This window comes from Sciurus vulgaris, assembly GCF_902686455.1.
Source record: "Sciurus vulgaris genome assembly, chromosome: 8".
In the NCBI taxonomy this organism is placed as follows: Eukaryota; Metazoa; Chordata; class Mammalia; order Rodentia; family Sciuridae; genus Sciurus; species Sciurus vulgaris.
In genome coordinates this window covers 52,742,105-52,760,662 of record NC_136468.1, presented here as the reverse complement: position 1 = coordinate 52,760,662, position 18,558 = coordinate 52,742,105, and the positions used below count along the sequence as shown (strand labels likewise).

At 36.6% G+C, this 18,558-nt stretch overlaps 1 protein-coding gene across 4 annotated transcripts; it reads left to right on the top strand.

Moving 5' to 3' along the window:
* Positions 1-1,959: 1,959 nt before the first annotated feature.
* CLDN12 (claudin 12) lies at positions 1,960-15,137 on the top strand. 4 transcript variants are annotated; one of them, XM_079151720.1, is made up of 4 exons: positions 1,960-2,683; positions 4,329-4,417; positions 9,028-9,490; positions 13,961-15,137. In XM_079151720.1, the coding sequence occupies exons 3-4, from the start codon at positions 9,061-9,063 to the stop codon at positions 13,978-13,980; spliced, it is 450 nt and encodes a 149-aa protein (XP_079007846.1). In that variant the 5' UTR covers positions 1,960-2,683; positions 4,329-4,417; positions 9,028-9,060; the 3' UTR covers positions 13,981-15,137. The 4 variants fall into 4 exon arrangements, with proteins under 4 accessions (XP_079007846.1, XP_079007845.1, XP_079007844.1 ...); XM_079151719.1 differs by lacking the exon at positions 13,961-15,137 and adding an exon at positions 8,412-8,466 and having other exon boundaries at positions 1,962-2,683; positions 9,028-12,311; XM_079151718.1 differs by lacking the exon at positions 13,961-15,137 and adding an exon at positions 6,588-6,660 and having other exon boundaries at positions 1,962-2,683; positions 9,028-12,311.
* Positions 15,138-18,558: the final 3,421 nt, after the last annotated feature.

Here is an 18,558-nt window from a genome sequence, read left to right as displayed (position 1 = left end):
CTGAATCCTAATGGGGAAATAAGAGTACTATATAATGATGAGTCCTTAGTTTCAAAAAACAAACCTTTCCTGGAAGGTTTGTTTTCTTTCAGGTCAAGAAAAATGGTAAGAACAAAATAATGAGCACACATGGTCTTTACTATTAAAGTATGAACCAGAAAACCTGATATGCCTCAAAGAACCATTAATGTAATAATGCCAAATTATAACGCATTTCTTCAGAAGATTAACACAAAGGTTTCTCTTTTAAAACTGGGAAAAAATAGTGGTAGTGGGTGTAGTAAAAGAAAGTTTTAAAACATTTGAAAACAATTGCAAGCAAATTCCTTCAATTACCCTAATTATAGGAAAATCTTTTCATACAGTTTCCTTCCCTTCTCACTAGTAATTTTATTAAAGAAGACAGAAATGTGCCATGGTCCTACCCATGGAGTAGTATACTGCTAATTTCTAGCTTTTTTTTAAAAATATAGGTACATTGATTTATCTTACAAGCAAGCATCAAGGACAGAATTTTTTAAGTTGAGACAGGGTTTCACTATATCACCCAGACTGGCTTAGAACTCCTGAACTCAAGTAATCCTTGCTCAGCCTTCTGAGTAGCTTGAGACTATAGCCCAGCTACCTAAGAGTTTTCAATGATGATGTTATTTGTATTGCTGTACTGGCAATCAAGCCCAGTGCCTTGCACATGCTAGGCAAGCACTCTGACGCTGAGTTATATCCCCTGCCCTACCAAACAGTTTTTAAGTGATAGCTCACTTTTTAAAATACTCAAAACTTTTAAAATCTTACTTTATTAATTTTCTGGAGCTAACATAATCAGACTGAGGGGCTCAGACAAAAGTATTGTCTGTCAGCTCAGGATGCTAGGAGTCTGAGATGAAGGTGCTGGCAAGACTGGTTGCTTTTAAGGGCTGTGAGAGAAGCTGTTAAATGCCTCTATCCTAGTGGCTGATGGTCTGTTGACATTCATTGGCATTACCCTAATCTCTGCCTCACCTTCACATGATAGTTTTCCTGTGCTTTTTGTCTCTTGATTACTTCTTTTGAAAAGGACATTAGTCATTGGGTTAGGGTCTACCCTAATAATCTCATTTTAATTTGTTTACTTAAAGACCCTATCTCCAAATCAGTTTGCATTCCCACCATCCATCTGCTGTTGCAAGAGCTGGCCTGGAGTCCAGAACCTGAATCCAGGTATCTTTTCACTACTCAGTGCTTTATTCCTTATTGTTATAATTCTCAGTCAGGTTTTGGAATTGGATTGTTCTGGCCCTAAATAACCTTATTCATTCTCTGAAGCAGTATGGCAAATGAGGAGGTTAGCAGTGAACAGATAATGGCCTTTTTTTTTTTTTTTTTTTTTTTAATGAGCAACAATCCCACTGTTATTAGAGCAACATAATGTATGCTAATGTATCAGACTATTGTAAACTTCTGTATATTCTCTATGAGGATTAGTATGATGTAGCTGTACTGTTACTACAGATGAGACCCCTGAGGTGCAGTTTACTTAATTTATCCAAGGTCATAAAGGGTTAGATTGGTAAAGGGATGGATGTAATCCTTTATTTTTGTGTAGACTATGGATTCTTTTTCTCCTTTTTATTTTGAAAATTTTCAAAGCTGCAGAGAATTTGAAGGACTAGTGCAATGAACACCCATATGCTGACTCTTCTTTGAGTCAACAGTTGTCAACATTTGCCACATTTTCTTCGTGTGTGTGTGTGTGTGTGTGTGTGTGTGTGTTTGAAAGGAGAGGGATATCACTTGGAAGTAGTAAACATCTAACACTTCAGCAACCTTTTTCTTCCAAAAATAAGATCAGTGCTATATAGGAATCCTTTAAATTCAAATGTTCTTCAGTACAGGTCTTATGCGTAAGAGAATCCAACAACAACAACAACAAAAAAAGAAATGGGACAGCTGAAATTTTGTGGTTCAGTAAATTTATTTTAAAGATCTAATAACTAGCTAGATGCATGACACTTTATTGAATCTCTTAATTCCTTTTTATTTTTTCCAGATTTTTATTAATGCATTATAGTTGTACATAATGGTGGCATTTGTTACATATTTGTACATGCACATAATAACGTTGGAGTCTCTTAATTTTCAAGACAACCGTATGATGTAGGTAATATTATCCTCATTTTTACAGATAACCTTAGGTAACTCAAGAGGTAGCTTGCCCAGGACCACTCAATCAACATATACCAGAGCCCAATACTAACATAGACTGTATGGTTCTGGAGTTTGAACTCTTTTCCAGGGGGGTGGGGGGTTACGGATTCAGGAATTTTTGCTAACCTTCTACGGGCAAGTCACATTTAATAGGAAATACTGGCTTGGGTAGTCAAAACGACTCTCAATTTTGTTTGGTGTAGCGCGCGCACTTGTTTTAAACCCTTAACCCAAATCCAGAAGAGACTTGAAGTGCCTGAGGAATCGGGGAAGGCGGGGCACGTTGCCCACGGTCGGCGGCCCGGTGCACTCTGGGAGCTGTAGTCCCAGCCGTCCAGGACTAGCTTGTGCGGGGCTGCGGGAGAATCTGCCTGCGTTCCCAGGAGCCTCCGGGCGGCTTCTTCGCTGGGAACGCACTTCCGGGGACGCGGAGAGGGAGACGTTCCAAGAGGCTCCTCTGTGTGGGCGAGTGAAATGCCCTGGCTGTGAGGAACAGGTAGGTGTGGTCAAGAATGTTCCAATTTCGGAGTCTTTTGCATAAGTAGTTGGGGGTTTTATGTAAAACAACTAAGTCGAAGGGAATCAGGGACATTGGAAAACGGCCACAATTTGTGGACGAGAAAATCGAGTGAGGAGGGATTTGATACAGCTTTAAAATGTTATTTTGTGCGGAGGGGTATGGAAATACTGCTGCTGGAGAAGCTGAGGGCCTGGAGCTGGACTGGCTGGGGTGTGCGGTGCGGACTGCAAGTTGCTATTTTTGAATAACCAGCTGAGGCTGGTTGTGTAATGATGACCTGCTCGCGGTTCAAACCCACTCAGTGTTGCAGGGATGGGCTTGCTCTTGAGAACGTCCACAGTCACTGTTGCGGTCTCTTTCCATTGGCTCTAACTAGGACTGCTCACCCCCACCGCGCTTTTCCCTTTCTGCCCGCTGTGGGCGTCCTAATGACAAAACTCAAAGGGAGGGCAGGGAAGATAGGTTACCCAGGGAGCTTGATTTGCATTTCTCCAGAGCTCAGGTTCTGTGTTGGAAGGGACCAGTCTTCTCATTAGATAACGACCAGACGTGATGTGCTCCCTTAAAGTGATTGTTCGGGGATCCAGTTGTGTGGTGTTTATTATAAAACGATTTCCTCTGACTTTGGAGTAAGCATTTATGCTTGTTAACAACTCAAAGACTCATAGGTGAATGAGGAACGGGGGAACTTGATTGAAATCTCTGCCTTAAGGCTCATGATAAACGCCTTAATCCAGGAAACTTGATATACGTTCTCAATCTTACCCTACCTGTTTGAGATAGATAGTATTTGAAGAGGACATTGCTGATTGTTAAGTAGAGATATGAAAACATCCTAAAATGGCAGATTGAACCACTAGTGGAACTATAAACTAAAAAAAAAAAGGCATTGTTGAAAATTGCAAATTTTAGGATGCACAGTGCAGATCTTCTTAAACCAAATAAAGGCAGAGGACAGCCTTGTGAGTGCAATGATTGATGACTTACTGTTTCTAAGAAAACCCAAATTACAGGTAGAAAGGACTGCCAGTGTTGAAATAAAGAATTAATTTAACTGCAGTGAGACATATGTCTTTTATAGCTGTTCCCTGGAATTGTCCTTGAAAAAATCATAATGCGTTTGTGAATTCCTAAAGCTCTTAGTTTTGTTGTCTTAGCCTTTTAAAACGATGTATTTCTTTGGCTTCCAATACAACTGTATAGTTTCCTAATCCCTTTTCATTGTAGTCATGAAAAGGATCTAAAAATATTAAATATTGATCATATATTTCCAAGGCACTAAAGTGATTTTTATCCTTCTCACATCACAAAATTGTTATTATTTTTTAATAAAACAACAATTTATGAATTTAAGAGTAGGCTAACTTTTTTTGTTGTTGTTTTTGGGTTTTGTGTGTGTGTGTGTGTGTGTTTAAACCAATGCTGAAGGTTGAACCCAGGGCCTTGCACTTACTAGGCAGGCATTCTATCATGGAGCTACATCCCACTAAATTGTCTTCTCAGTATAACATTTCATTCATTTTGGGTGATTGCTAATTATTTTTTCTAATTCCATATGAATTCAAATTGAGTTTTTAGAGAAGTACTATATTTATTTGGGGGTATTTTTCCTATTTCCTAGGCCCAAATCATCTCTACTGTATGTTCAGATGTACACGGGTTTCTTCTCAGTTGACTAAAGCTGTTTTTGAACTTCACGTGCCTCAAAGAGTAAGTACATCCTTTGATTATATCTTACTTCCCTTCCTCCTGCTACCTCAGTTAGTTATTGCTTTTTTCCCCCTCTTCTTAAACCAAATAAAGGCAGAGGACAGCCTTGTGAGTGCAATGATTGATGACTTACTGTTTCTAAGAAAACCCAAATTACAGGTAGAAAAGACTGCCAGTGTTGAAATAAAGAATTAATTTAACTGCAGTGAGACATATGTCTTTTATAGCTGTTCCCTGGAATTGTCCTTGAAAAAATCATAATGGGTTTGTGAATTCCTAAAGCTCTTAGCTACTATTCCTACTCCAGCCTTCTTTGAACTCTTCAAAACCACAGAAAAGATGACCTTTTGAAAATGTTTTTATTCAAAATGATATCTTTGATAACATTTAATTGTGTACCAGATTTTATCCATTACTTCTCTGAAAATCACTGTGGAGCAGATAGTCAAAAGACAAATGTGAAGTGGTTGTTTTGAAACAGTGTATTTATTTAATTTGGTCAGTAACTACTCCAAAGAGAATGCTTTGTCATTGTTATGACTAATCATCTGTGGTTGTTTGCTGAGGATCCAGAATAAAAGCATATTCTTTCCTGAAGAAAGTAAATAACCTACTACTAATTATTACAGGCTTAAATTTCTGACTGTTTCTGGCTTTCAAAGGGTTTTACTATTCCCCATCTCACAACCACCTTATGGGACATTTTACTGATTAGAAATTTCAAGTTCAGAGGCCATAGGTAACTTTCTCAGTTTGTAAATGACAAGTTAGGACTGGTATTGGGGTCTTTGGTCTCCTGGATGACAATACCAACCTGCCTCCCCAGATGGAAACAATAAGCCCATCACATCTGATTGTTCAGGGATCCATTTGAAAACTGTCACCCATGACCTGAGGGCTCATCAGATTTGCTAAAGCAAGGGCACAATCCATAAACAGCTTGGAAGCTTCATAGCACAGGATGGAATGAATTGTTCCCAGTGAAATGAATGAACTGCCAGTAAAGTAAATTTGTAACTTTTTGCAGTATCCAGGCCATGGATCCTCTGTTTGCTCCCTCATTCATTCAGTAAATAAGAGAGTGCCTTCTGTGTGCTAATTTTGAACTTAATAAAACAACAAAGGTATCTCTGTCCTAAAATTCATAATCTGGTGGGAAAGAGGAATACCCAAATGAGTAATAATAAGCATGATCATTGCTACTAAAGAAAAAGTACAAAGGTACTACCATAACATAACCTGGGGTAGGGGAAGGAAGGGGAAGGTTTCAAGTAAGCCTTCTTGAAAACCAGATAGATGAATGGATGTTAGCTAAGCAAAGGATAAGGTGGGATTAAGAAATTTCTAAAAGAAGAGTAGCATGTGGGAAAGTCCTTACCCAAATTAGGAAATGGGAAATTTGGCTATATAGACTAGAGTATAGATGGGAGAGCAGTGTATAAGGAAGCTTGAAAATTTGGGCAGCAAATAGATGGTTTAAATTATGGGGAGGATTTAAAATTTTAGAGACTATTCTGCTGGAAATGGGAAGCTATTGAATGGGAAGAAATGGAATGACATGATCAGTTTTATATTTGAAAACATTACATAATTCTCATAATTCACAAGCAGTTAGAGATCTTTTTACTCTCAAGTATGAACACATCCTAATCTGGAAGTCAATTACCTTTCAGTTTTAAAACACTAAACATATTCCTTTCCCAACTATTCCATTAGGTGTTATCCCTTTAATGGGATATATGACTTACCAAATCATAGGTATATGGAATTAATAATAGGGCATAAAAAAATAAAGCTACCAAAGGAAGTTATAAGGGTTGAAATTTAGCTTAGGAATTGAGGTTAATAATATTCTCCTGGAAAAAAATGCCATAGTTGGTCTTTGTTGACTCTGTTAAATAAAACTTTCAGTCAGTTCCAAAATCAGAATTAATGCTTCATCAACAGCAGGTTCAGAGAACTGATGTAATACGTCTTATTGATTTGTTGCAGGATCTAAACACATTTTAATACTAAAATAAATAGGCCTACCCCTGTTCCTTAATGTGGCATTATTATTATCCTTTCCCAATGTAAACATTGTATTCTGTAGGCTAGGAGTTATAGGAATGAATTTATAATAATAAAGTTATTTATCCTGATCTTGTTTCTTATTGTCTTTGGATTGCAGTTTATAGAGAAATCTCAATTATAGTCCCTGCCTCTGGAAGGAAGAAGGAATTGTGATTGGGTTAGGATTTTAAGTAGGTTATCCTGAAGCTTTGAAAGAAACAGAGGGAACCTTTTTCTTATGTCTCCACAACTTTGATCAAATCTTCATTCTCCTTGCTCAATCTTTCTCTAACCCTGGGTGGTAAATTTTTATGGACATACACCTTATTACTTCACTTAATACCTAGCAATAATCACTTATTGTGTAGATTCTTACAATTGATTCATATCAGCATTTGACTTTGCATTAAACAACATATTCTTTTTGACTGTTAACACATTAGAAGCAAGGTCCAACTCTCAGTGGTCTCAGTATTTTTCCAGGACCTAAAAGAGTTTTGTATATTCAAAATACTTAGCACAACATAAATACTCATTGAATGAATGATTGCTTACTCAAACCTATTTCCTTTTTTAGTTGTACATTACCTATGGCCCACCATTGTGAGTTGCTATGGTCTTGGTATAGGGTCTGCTACTCATTTATTTAAATATTCCTAGAAATACTTACATGCCAGGCATTGTACAAACCGCTCACAGTATATAGGGGAGACAGATGAATGAGCAAAAACTCATTCATTCAGGAGACTGAATTCTGGAGCATGGCATTATTATTATCCTTTTCCAATGTAAACATCAAATCTGCACTAGTGTTTCCATGACTGGAAAGGTCTTTGGCTGCTAAAAATTAAACAAGACAGTTTTCTTCTAGTTTGCATGAAGAAAAAAAAGTTAGAAATATAATTCCTTTGTCTTTTCATTCATAAAACTTTATTACACAGTTGCAACCTCTGATAATACTGACAGGTAACATAATAAATAAGTAGCAAACTAATATCTGTAAAAGAACTTAATACTAACCATGTTTAATTTGAGGACTTTTAATTTGAGTTCATTTGTGCTTAAACTGTGCTTTTATTTTTATACGTATATATATATATAATTTGAACATATATATAGGCATATAATTTTTAATAAAATTATTACTAATTCATAGGTTGGATTAAATATGTGTGTGTCCTCCCACTGGAACAGGACAATCATATTCTAATCCAGTTTGTTTGCAGTTTGGTCATGGCTGTCTTTCTAACCCTGACCTCCTGGGAATGCTACTCCACCATCTCAGTAGATCATATTCGATCCTGCAAAAGACAGTGGATTTTGTAAACACCCATACCATATCCAGAAGTAAAAATTATTCTCAACCTTTGCTCCTTCATTGTGCTCTATCTAGAAAAGTAAATGTGCTGCCTTATTAAAGTAGTTTGAGTAAGATGCTGGTTTATGGATTATTATATACAGAAAACAGACTTTTAATTTGGAATGAGAGAAAGGCTAAGGTACAGTGTTTTTTATAATAGCAGAGACAGGTGTCATTACTTCAAAAATCTTGGCATTCATCTTGGATGAACAGTAGTTTGTATAATGTCCACCAAGTGCTGTAGAGTACTCTGAAAGCACTTGGGTCCTGTTGAATCATCCAGGAAGTAATTGAGCAGGATAATTTTAGAGACCCTTGTTCTCATCTTTTCACTTTACTCACTCATTGGAGATGAGTCCATTTACATTTAATAATTTTCCAGTGTACTCAAGATGTAGAAATGAGATGAACTTGCTTTTTCTTATGTAACATTTATTCAACAAATGTTCTTTGAACTTCTTCAGAGTGAAAGCACTGAGCTGATCTCCAAATGTTAAGTAAGCTTTCGCGTAGCACAATGACATTATATTACCTTTGAACAACTGTGTGAGGTAGGCACGGTTATTTTTCTCCAATTTACAGATGAGGGATATGAGGCACAGGAAAGTTCTATAGCTGATCCCAGGTCAACTGGCTAGTAAGTATGAAGAGGTGAGGATGAGAACCAAGCATTCTGGTTCAGAGGCAGTTCCCACCCACTCTGCCTTTGCCTTTTATGAGCTACTTTCATCTTTGTTTTACGTAGTCTCATTTTTCGCTAGCACGAGCATTAGAGTTTGAATTTGTAGTGTTTGCAGCTAATTGATAGCTGATGAGTGTTCTTGCCCTTATTATATGTTTGAGTGCCTGATATCTAAAATGATTGATATTTGTGTATTGAATGGATTATTGGTAACCAAGAGAATTTTAGGTGTGATCTTAAGATAATTTGACATCATTTTGGTCGTTCCTCTGAGTAACTGTGAAGAAAAATATTGACGACTAAAGATTTTATATAGTCAATGGAAACCAAGCATATGTGTGTGCGCCTGAGGTCACACACATATCACACATATACATTTATACTGTACAGAGAACAAAGAAATTTCCCCTTTCACATCAACATTTCCTCATTAGATTTGTTGCTAATTGGTACACCCTTTCTGTATAATCTGCTTTTGTCCCCTTATGCCTTTTCTTCTTGTATGTCACCCTACAGTCTGATTGAAAGTACTGCACAAGCCTGCCTGCCATGGGCTGTCGGGATGTCCATGCAGCCACAGTCCTCTCCTTTCTATGTGGGATCGCCTCAGTAGCAGGCCTCTTTGCAGGCACACTGCTTCCCAACTGGAGAAAATTACGACTGATTACATTCAACAGAAATGAGAAGAACCTGACTGTTTACACAGGCCTGTGGGTGAAGTGTGCCCGATACGACGGAAGCAGTGACTGCCTGATGTACGACCCTACTTGGTACTCATCAGTTGATCAGCTGGACCTGCGTGTCCTCCAATTTGCCCTGCCCCTGAGCATCCTGATAGCAATGGGTGCCTTGCTGCTCTGCCTGATTGGAATGTGTAACACAGCTTTTAGGTCCTCCGTGCCTAACATCAAACTAGCCAAGTGTCTGGTCAATAGTGCAGGCTGCCACCTGGTGGCTGGGCTGCTCTTTTTTATGGCAGGTAATGTGAGCCTCTCTCCATCCATCTGGGTTATCTTTTATAACATTCATCTGAACAAGAAGTTTGAGCCAGTCTTTACATTTGACTATGCAGTGTATGTCACTATCGCTAGTGCTGGAGGTCTTTTTATGACTTCCCTTCTACTGTTTATTTGGTATTGTGCATGCAAATCTTTGCCTTCTCCTTTCTGGCAGCCATTGTACTCCCATCCTCCCAGTATGCACACTTACTCACAGCCCTATTCAGCACGATCCCGTCTCTCTGCCATTGAAATTGACATTCCAGTAGTTTCACACACTACCTAATGGGGAGATAGTTAATTGTTTAAAAAACAAACTCATAGCCTCGCTTTCTCCCCATGTAAAGAGTATATACATTTTCCTGTGTTCCTAACCAGTCATTGAAGCCAAATTTGTATGTCCTGCTAGAATAAAGTGCTGCTAGTTTTTATGAGGAGTAAATTACATTATTTTCAATGTGAAACATTCCTTTTATCTTGCTTCTTATACTGGAAGGGTTTTTAACTTCCTTGTTAATATCTGACCAATTATTTAAGTGGAAAGGACTTGCGTCACAACTGTGGTGATTTAGAACAACATGGCAAAGAGTGATGACTGAGAAGCTGTTTTATACAATCTTTATGAGTATTTTAGATTGTATGTCATCCCTTTTCTATAATACCTTATATAATACTGGAAAAAGAAAGACAATTTGAAATATAAGAAATTTCCTTCAAATGAGGGTAATATTTTAACAGTAGTCAATAATTTACCAGTTTAAGTCTTCAACTTTATTTTGGGGGCTAATTGTATTGAATAGTCTTCAGTGTGTTAAAGGTTATTTTCTTTTGCCAATTCCTTATCTTCTACCTCATACCAATGTTTGAAAGTAAAATGGATTTTAAGTGATTTCATAGTAAAGACTAACATTTTAAATCCCTATTATGGATAACATTTAGCATTATTTTTAAAGTTAATGATTCCATAAATTGCTGAAGTTAAAATATACCATGTGACAGGTTGGTGCTTCCTCTGAGGCAGAAAAAATATTTTTTCCACATTCCATCCATCCAAGCTGTACTCATGACCACATATAATCAATCTCTTAGTGGGTAAGAGAAATTGAAAGACTGTTCAAACCTAGTGGTTTGTTCTCTTTTAGATGTAAATGGTAGGGGGCATGAATCTGTTCTTCAGCACATTAGAGATTCACTCTGCTGGTTGCTCCTTGAGTAAGAGAGTGAAGTAAGGGATGCCTTTGCTGTGACCATGTTTGCCTTTGATTCATTTTCTGCCCCCATCATTGGTTATTTCCTTGAGCGTATATCTCTGCCTAACACTTTAGTAGGTGCCTTAGAAGATACGTGAAAAGTAGGAGATCTGATCCCATCCATGAAGAAATTTTAATCTTATAGAAAAGATCAAACTGTTACCTGACAATTTGGGAACAGTCTGACTTCATTAGCAGGTGGCCTTAACTTCTCAGTCATTGATCCGGGAATATGTATATTTCAGCCAGAGATGAGACTTGCTGACAGACAAATTGTATACTACCAGCATATCCCGGACTCTGAAAATTTGCTTTATTTCAGTTCATTGAATACTTAGGGCACCTACCTTAGCCTACATGCTGTGATAACACTATATCAGATTCTTGAGAATGGGCAAAAGTTGTAGAGAAATTTAAGTTGTACCCTTTTCATTTCTGAAAGTATGGTGATGTATTAAGGAGGGACAGGTTTTTAAAAAATCTCCTCTGATGCAGTATCAATTAGATGAAACCATGTTAACACTAAGATAACACTTAGAAATTCAGGGATATTGGGTCTTTACCCCTATGAACTTGAGCTGCTTATTTAGTTGGTGTGATTTGCCACATATAGCATTATGTTTGCAAGGATTTTATTAACTGTTAAAGATTTTACAAACAGCTAGTTATATGGTAAACAGATTATTATGCATCTTTTACAAATCTGAGAGTATGATTCCGATATTTCTATAGATTATATATAGAGACAGAGAACTTTTTTTTCCTAATTCCAACACTAATTTATGTATATAGAAATAAATCCATTTGTGTAATTTTTAAATGGCCTCAGTAGAAAGCATGCAAATCTATGGTTTTTAAATTGTGGCTTCTGATTTCTCTCAGTTGTCATTGTTTTCATTCTTCTCAGATGTAGCTAATCTTGATCATTCCAAGACAATGGAAGATGGAGATTAATATTAATTTTCCCCTTTTGCTAATTAGTTTCAGTCTCTTATCTTACTCAATTTTGGTTCATGAGGATCAAGAATTCCACCACCCCTTGGTCTTTGTATTAACAATGTTAAAGAAAAGTAGACTAGATAGTTTTTAGTTCCTGGAATTAGAACTATAAACATTGAGAATCCTTTGGCTTCACAATCTGTTGTCACAAGTGAGTATTTAATTGTGGATTCACTTGGCAAAAGAAACAGCTGTTTCCTTATGTCTTTTTAGTGTTTCAGATTTGCTATTTTTTAAAGCCACCAAAGGAAAGCAAGTATTTATAGTTCATTTTAGTCACTCTTGAGCACTCATCAGGTTATCATTGTGATGGGGAATAATTTGTTGTTAAATGCCTTTTACAGAAACTGACTTGGATAATACCCTTAAATGTTAGGTATGGTGCACCAGATTTGGTTTATCCAGCTATGGGAGAAAAACAAAACAAGAACCTGAGTTTACTTGTACATATATATGCTATAATCGATAGTATGTTTGCTGTAAACTGCAAGGTAAAACCTCAATAAAAGTGTACTGTACTTCATGATGTTTATTAAAGATGTATTTTTACAAGTTTCTGCTTCTCTTTTTTTTTTTTTGGGGTGCTTTAAGGTAAAATACTTTGAGAAATGTTTCTCAAGTATATGTAAATTCAAAAAGACAATCCCATTTAATGCTTTATAGAATAGAAACTAGAAAGGCCTTGGAATACATGGAATTATTATTCTACAAGTATCAAGACTCTTTATCCAAGGAAGCCATCGTGGACTCAGTTTTTCCCAATCCTACAAAAGCTTTATGTGACTACAGCCCTGGCCTACCTCTTAATTCAACCTAATTGAAAGACTCAATCGGGAAGAACAGGTGTGTCTTGACTTCATTGATGTATTTTGAGTTTTCCTTGTTCCATATCAGAAAAGATCTCTCTATTGGAGAGTCCTGAATATTTATTGCCAAAATTCAGTGAAACAGTATAATCTGAAGTAGAGAGAAGGAAGATCTGAGCTGAGACTGGAAGTTCTAATTTTGAGTTCTAATTTTGGTCAGGTATGAGTGGCTGCTTGTATTACCCAAGCAATAAACTGAACACTGATCAGACATGGAGTTCAGAAGTTAATTTGCAGTCAGTCTTATATACACGGTGGTTATATTGTCCTACAGTTATCAAGAACAAACCATTCCTATTTTTAAAATGCATAATTTGTTTTTAATTAGCCAGTTGCATCTGGGGTCCAGTTGTGTGCCTTTAGGAAGAGAGTACAATGAAGTTTCCCAGGTGGAAGAGGAAATAGCTCATGCTAAGACTCATTAGCAGTTGAGTTGACAAGCTTCCCTCTATAAGACAAACAGCAAGATAAAAAAGCCTGCAGTGTTGGTTGTGAGGTAAGTGTTAGGAGAAGGAAACCAAACTCTACTTCACTATATATTTTAGTATGGTGAATTTAATCTGATTTCCTAACACTTGGCCAAATCCAATGGCTTCAGACTCCCAGAGGGGACACTGAACTCCTGAGTGGGGAATAAGAGATTCATGGAAGAAAAGCTGACCCAAATGGAGAATCATTTTCCCCTAGACTATGTGCGTCTCTCCCCACTCAGCCTGTACAGTTAGGCACTAAGTTTGAAAACCATAAATGCTAAAGTGGAGTAAGGAAAGGCTTGAATTTTTCAGCAGGTGGAACCACAGTGACAGTGGTCTTAAGCTAGCTTTGACAGAGAACAGAACAGGAATTAAGAAAGTCCTAACACCTTGTATTAAATGAGGATTATCTATATCTCAGCTTGAGTCAAGCAAAATTCTGTACCCTTAAAAGTGATACAGAGGACTAGGGATGTGGCTTAGTGGCAGAGTATTTGCCAAGTCTACACAAGGTCCTGAGTTTAATCCCCAGCACCACAGAAAAACAGAAAAACAAAACCCATTGTGAGGAAATAATGTCAAGCTAAATAAATCATGTTAAAAAAAAAAAAAAGTGATAGAGAAAGAATGATGAACACAAATTCACTTTATTCAGAGAACCGAAGTATACATTAAGAAAACAAGAATCAAAATCAAATTTTGATTAAATTGTAGATTTAATCAAAGATATTTCAAAGAAAAATGGCAAAGAAGAATGTTGTCTGTCTTATCCATATTTTTAACCTAAAACTCCATCATTATCCATCACCTATCAAGAGACTGGCAACTTGTCTATGTTTATGTATTTGTTTTTGTTTCCACAGATGCTCGAAATCTTTGTTAGAAGCAAAAGCACTCAGACTGCCAAGAGAAAGTAGCAGTGCTTCCACAGTGGCACAGGCATGAATCATAGCAAGGACAAATAGAAGCATCTCCTACAGAGTCCCAAGTCCCACTGCGACTGACTTTTGGAACATGGTGGAACATGGTGGCAGGGCAAGCTTCATGAGCATGATACTGGTGCAGTCATAAAGAATTCTGCACTCAGAAGGGCTCTGCCCTTGGTTTAATATTCTGCGGTTGCTGTTTTAAAATTCTTAATTTTTGAACAAGGGGCCCTGCATTTTCATTTTTCACAGGGCCTACAAGTTATATAGCCTGTCTTATATGAGGACACTCTGGGAAAGACATACACCAGCTTTGGAGTAAGGCAGTCTTGGATTCTGTCCAAACTGCCTCACTTGCTATGCAACGGGAAGGTTACTTACACTCTGGACCTCAGAATTTCTCTGCAACAAGGCCAGTAACATATACCTCCTTGAGTTATTATTGTGAGGATTAGACACTGTTGTAAAGGAATGTAAGTAAAGTACCTAATACAGTGTACCCAACTATACTACAATTATTCATAAAAGCCAGTGCTGTATATTGAACCCCAACTGATGTAAGTGCTGTTCATAAAAACAAGTATCTTGAGAAAAACAGGCCTCTCTCTTACATTTCACAGGGAGCTATAGACTTATATTGTCACTACTATTACTTTTGCCAGAATCTTCATCGCTTTTAACTACTGCAGATACAGCCATTGTAAAAACTGAGAAAATTAATAGTCCTCTTAGTCGTTAGCTACTTTTTGTAATGTAGTTATTTTTTTCATGATTCTACACCAAAAACACGGAAGTCGATGAATTTCCCTGATGCTTCAAGAAGGTATGAAGGTGACTAGAAGATGAAATTTTATATTTATATGAATTTATATGTATGTGTGTATATATACACATATATATCCTTTATAATAGCCTAGGACAAAGGATTTCCCACTGTTTCTATTATCAAAGCAGCAGGTCCCTTCTCTTTTTAAACCAGTCCCAAATAGTTGCAGGCAGAGAAATATACTTTGTTCATTTATTTCAAACAGTGATATTAAAGCTCCAACTTACCCAATCCTTAATAGATTTCTGTAGTCCACATAGTAGGAGAGGACAGGGAGCCAAGGTAGGCACTGATGTGGGGTTGAGATGATATACTTCATCACATGAGATTATATCTAAATACAATCTTTTTTTCATTTTTCATGAGAGTTGTGTTTAAGTTTCCATGAACACTAAATTAGCAAACAACCCTGCCTATAGGGTTAGCTACCTGGGAACCTCTGGTCAGAAAATTTTAAGCAATTGATCAGTACATAACCTAATTTTATGTGCATTTCTTTTAAAGATACCTTATTGAATGTACATTGTTGACTGTGTGTGTGTGTGTGTGTGTGTGTGTGTGTGTGTGTGTGTGTGTTAGTGTTATATATATATTTTTTGAGACAAGGTCTCACTGACTTTCTGAGGCCGACTTTGAACTCACAATCCTCCTGCTTCAACCTCCCAAGCTGCTGGGATTACAGGCATGCACCACCATGCCTGATAACTTATTAATACTGACATTATAGCCAGCAGGATTGTAACTCATGACTGAAGGATGCTTATCTAATACATGCTTTCACCCTTCCCCCCATTAGGCACATAATAGTCCGCTTGTGAACACTAGACAGCACTTCTAAACTAGTTTTTACAGCAATCAGAAAGAAAGAAAAAACAAAACCTTGAAAAATGTGGCAACGAACCAGACCACAAAAAAGATACTTGTTTTCAGCATAAGAGTTGAAACAAAAAGGCAAGAGTTGCCTTTGTAGACCTCAACTGGAGCATGCATGTCAGGCCATTCAGGTTTTTTGCAGCTCTGCACATGTCTGAGAGTAGTCACGAACACACAGTGGCAAGTACTCGTTCTGGGGTTACAACAAGTTTTAGTAAGTGAATTTGCAAATACAGAATCTACAAATAACGAGGATCAATTATATTCCGAAGTAGTGATTCCCCTACATTGGTGGACTTGAAGAGAAAATGAATCTGGTGTTGGTTAAAAGATGAACATAATTGATTACATCTTTCCTATCATTTTCAAGTAGGATACAGCAGAGAGCACATAGAATTGGGAGAATTGAAATCACTATAGTTCCAGGTCTTTGTCTTACTGTGTAGGTATCTGAAACTCTGTTTCTAAGTTTCCATATCTATACATTGAGACCAATAATCTTCATCTTTCTCTGTCAGTGTGGTCACAAGGGTGCAATAATTTTTCTTTAAGGTCTCACTGTTGTTTAATGTTGAGACTGGGATTGAATGAGAATTTTCCTTTGCAGTTTTATTCTCCCAGAAAAAAACAGGCCAAATTCATGCTAATATTGGGATTTGGATAATGACTATGTTTTCATTCAAAATACCTTATGTACTCAAGGAAGCCAAATACAACCATAAACATTTTCTGTTTAAACTGTCTTTCCTAAATAAAAAAATAATGAGTCAATAGTTATTTTACACCCTCTCCCCAGGCTTCTGCTAGTATTTTAAGAGGAATGAGATATAACCCTTCTGACATTAACGAAGGGGCCCAGTGAGAAGTTGGCAGCCATGGTCCTGGAGGCTTCATTCATATTTCATCATTTGTTGGCCCTGTCTCCCCTAAGGACAAGTATGAGCCTTCTACTTCATGGCCAGGAGGAGTGGGGAATGACTTGGGTGGGGGAAGGGGCATTGATGCAGTAGTGAGAGTCCACCGATTATATAATATTTAGCTTAAAGGACAATAGAGTGGACATCGAGTCCAGGCTAAGAGCCACATCTTCCTAGGGTGCTATCACCCCTCCCCATCCCTTTTCCTGCTTTGTTTCATTCCCAGGGAGCCATATTATTGCTTAAAATCCAATGAATCTTTAAAATTTTCAACTATAGTACTTGAGGGATCACTGCATTCAGAGGTATTTTACAACTGAGTATACCACTCTTAAAGATAGAAAATTCTTCAGATCCTCAAAATGAATCTTCAATATTAGAGATTAGATTCTCTGATGCCCTTATTTCTTTTAGAAGTCCTTAATCACATTAGATGAACCTATCAAATTTTAGGCTAAAGCATATGAAGTCTGAGTCTTTATGAGAAAAACATTTTTTTAATGATAACTTAAATGTCACTTTGTGAAATGCTGTTTTGCAAAGTACTGTATTATTTGGCCAAGTATTCATGTTTCAGAGTTGTACTTGGTGGCTTGTATAAGCACTATTTATTGTAAAGTGAGAGACTATATATCTAAAGTTCTTTCCAATTTCCAAATGTAGTTGATATGCCTGACTATACCTTTATTTTTATTGAGCAATCATGACATCTAGTGGTTAACCCAAGTAATTCCAAGGGATGTTTCACATGTTTTTCTTAATTCATTTAAACAGGAGAACTTGCTATTCAAATAATAAGACATATCTCTGAACATATCTCTTTACATACATATATAGGATAAAGACCAAAAAATAGAAGTCCTGAGTGAAAGGATATGCATATTTAGAATGTTGCTATTGATTGTTCTCCCTCCAAAGACTGTTGTGCCAATTTACCCCTTCCACTGTGATTAAATTCTTCACATCAGCCCAACAATGGGACTTGATAAGTCCAAGTATTATCAAATATGTTAATTTTAGTTTTATTTTTCACTTCTTAATAAGGTGATTTTTTTGTTGTTGATTTTGGCCATTTGCATTTCTTTATCAGTGAAATGCCAACTCACATCTGTGACTCATCTTCTAAGATTTCCTAGTTCATGAGCAGTTTTTTTAATTTATAATAAGTTTTTGCATATTGCAGAAATTAGTAATTATCTGTTTTGCATTGAAATCAACAGTGTTTCATTTATTGTTTATACTTGTGATTGTTTGTCATTTTGCTGTTTTAATTTTTCTTATAACATATATCAGTATTTCCCTTTATAGTTTTATTTAATGTCAAATTTAAAATGTCCATTTCCAGCTGCAGAGGGAAAAAATTTTGAAAATCATGTGTACTTACATAACATATTCGTGTATATTAGGTATAGGTTAAGTTTGAATTTTTGTGGATTTATTTTTCATTCCCTTTCATCTAGCTGGCATTTTAATAAAATAAGAAAAGGTAGGGATACAACTTTATTTTTCCCCTAACAATGTAAAGGAGATCGCTAAATCTAAATATAACTGTTAAAAAGATTGAAGTGGAATCCACACAGACTGATGAGAAAAGATTAAAAAATATACAGAGTAGAACAATATTGATAATATATGTAGAAAAAATTAATTCCCTAGAAAGGCACAGAAAATGTCTGAAAGGACACCACACACATGTGTACACATACAACTATTATGAATTATTCTAAGAGGTCCATATAGGATATTGGCAACATAAGCAGAGTTTGACTTTTGTCTCTTTACAGTTCTGTAGTACTTGAACATATTATCATGAACATGTATTATTTACATTGGGAAATTTTTAAAGAATGTTCAATAACATGTGAAGATACCATAGTTTGGTTCTGGAATGTCCCCCAAAGGCCCATGTGTTAATGGTT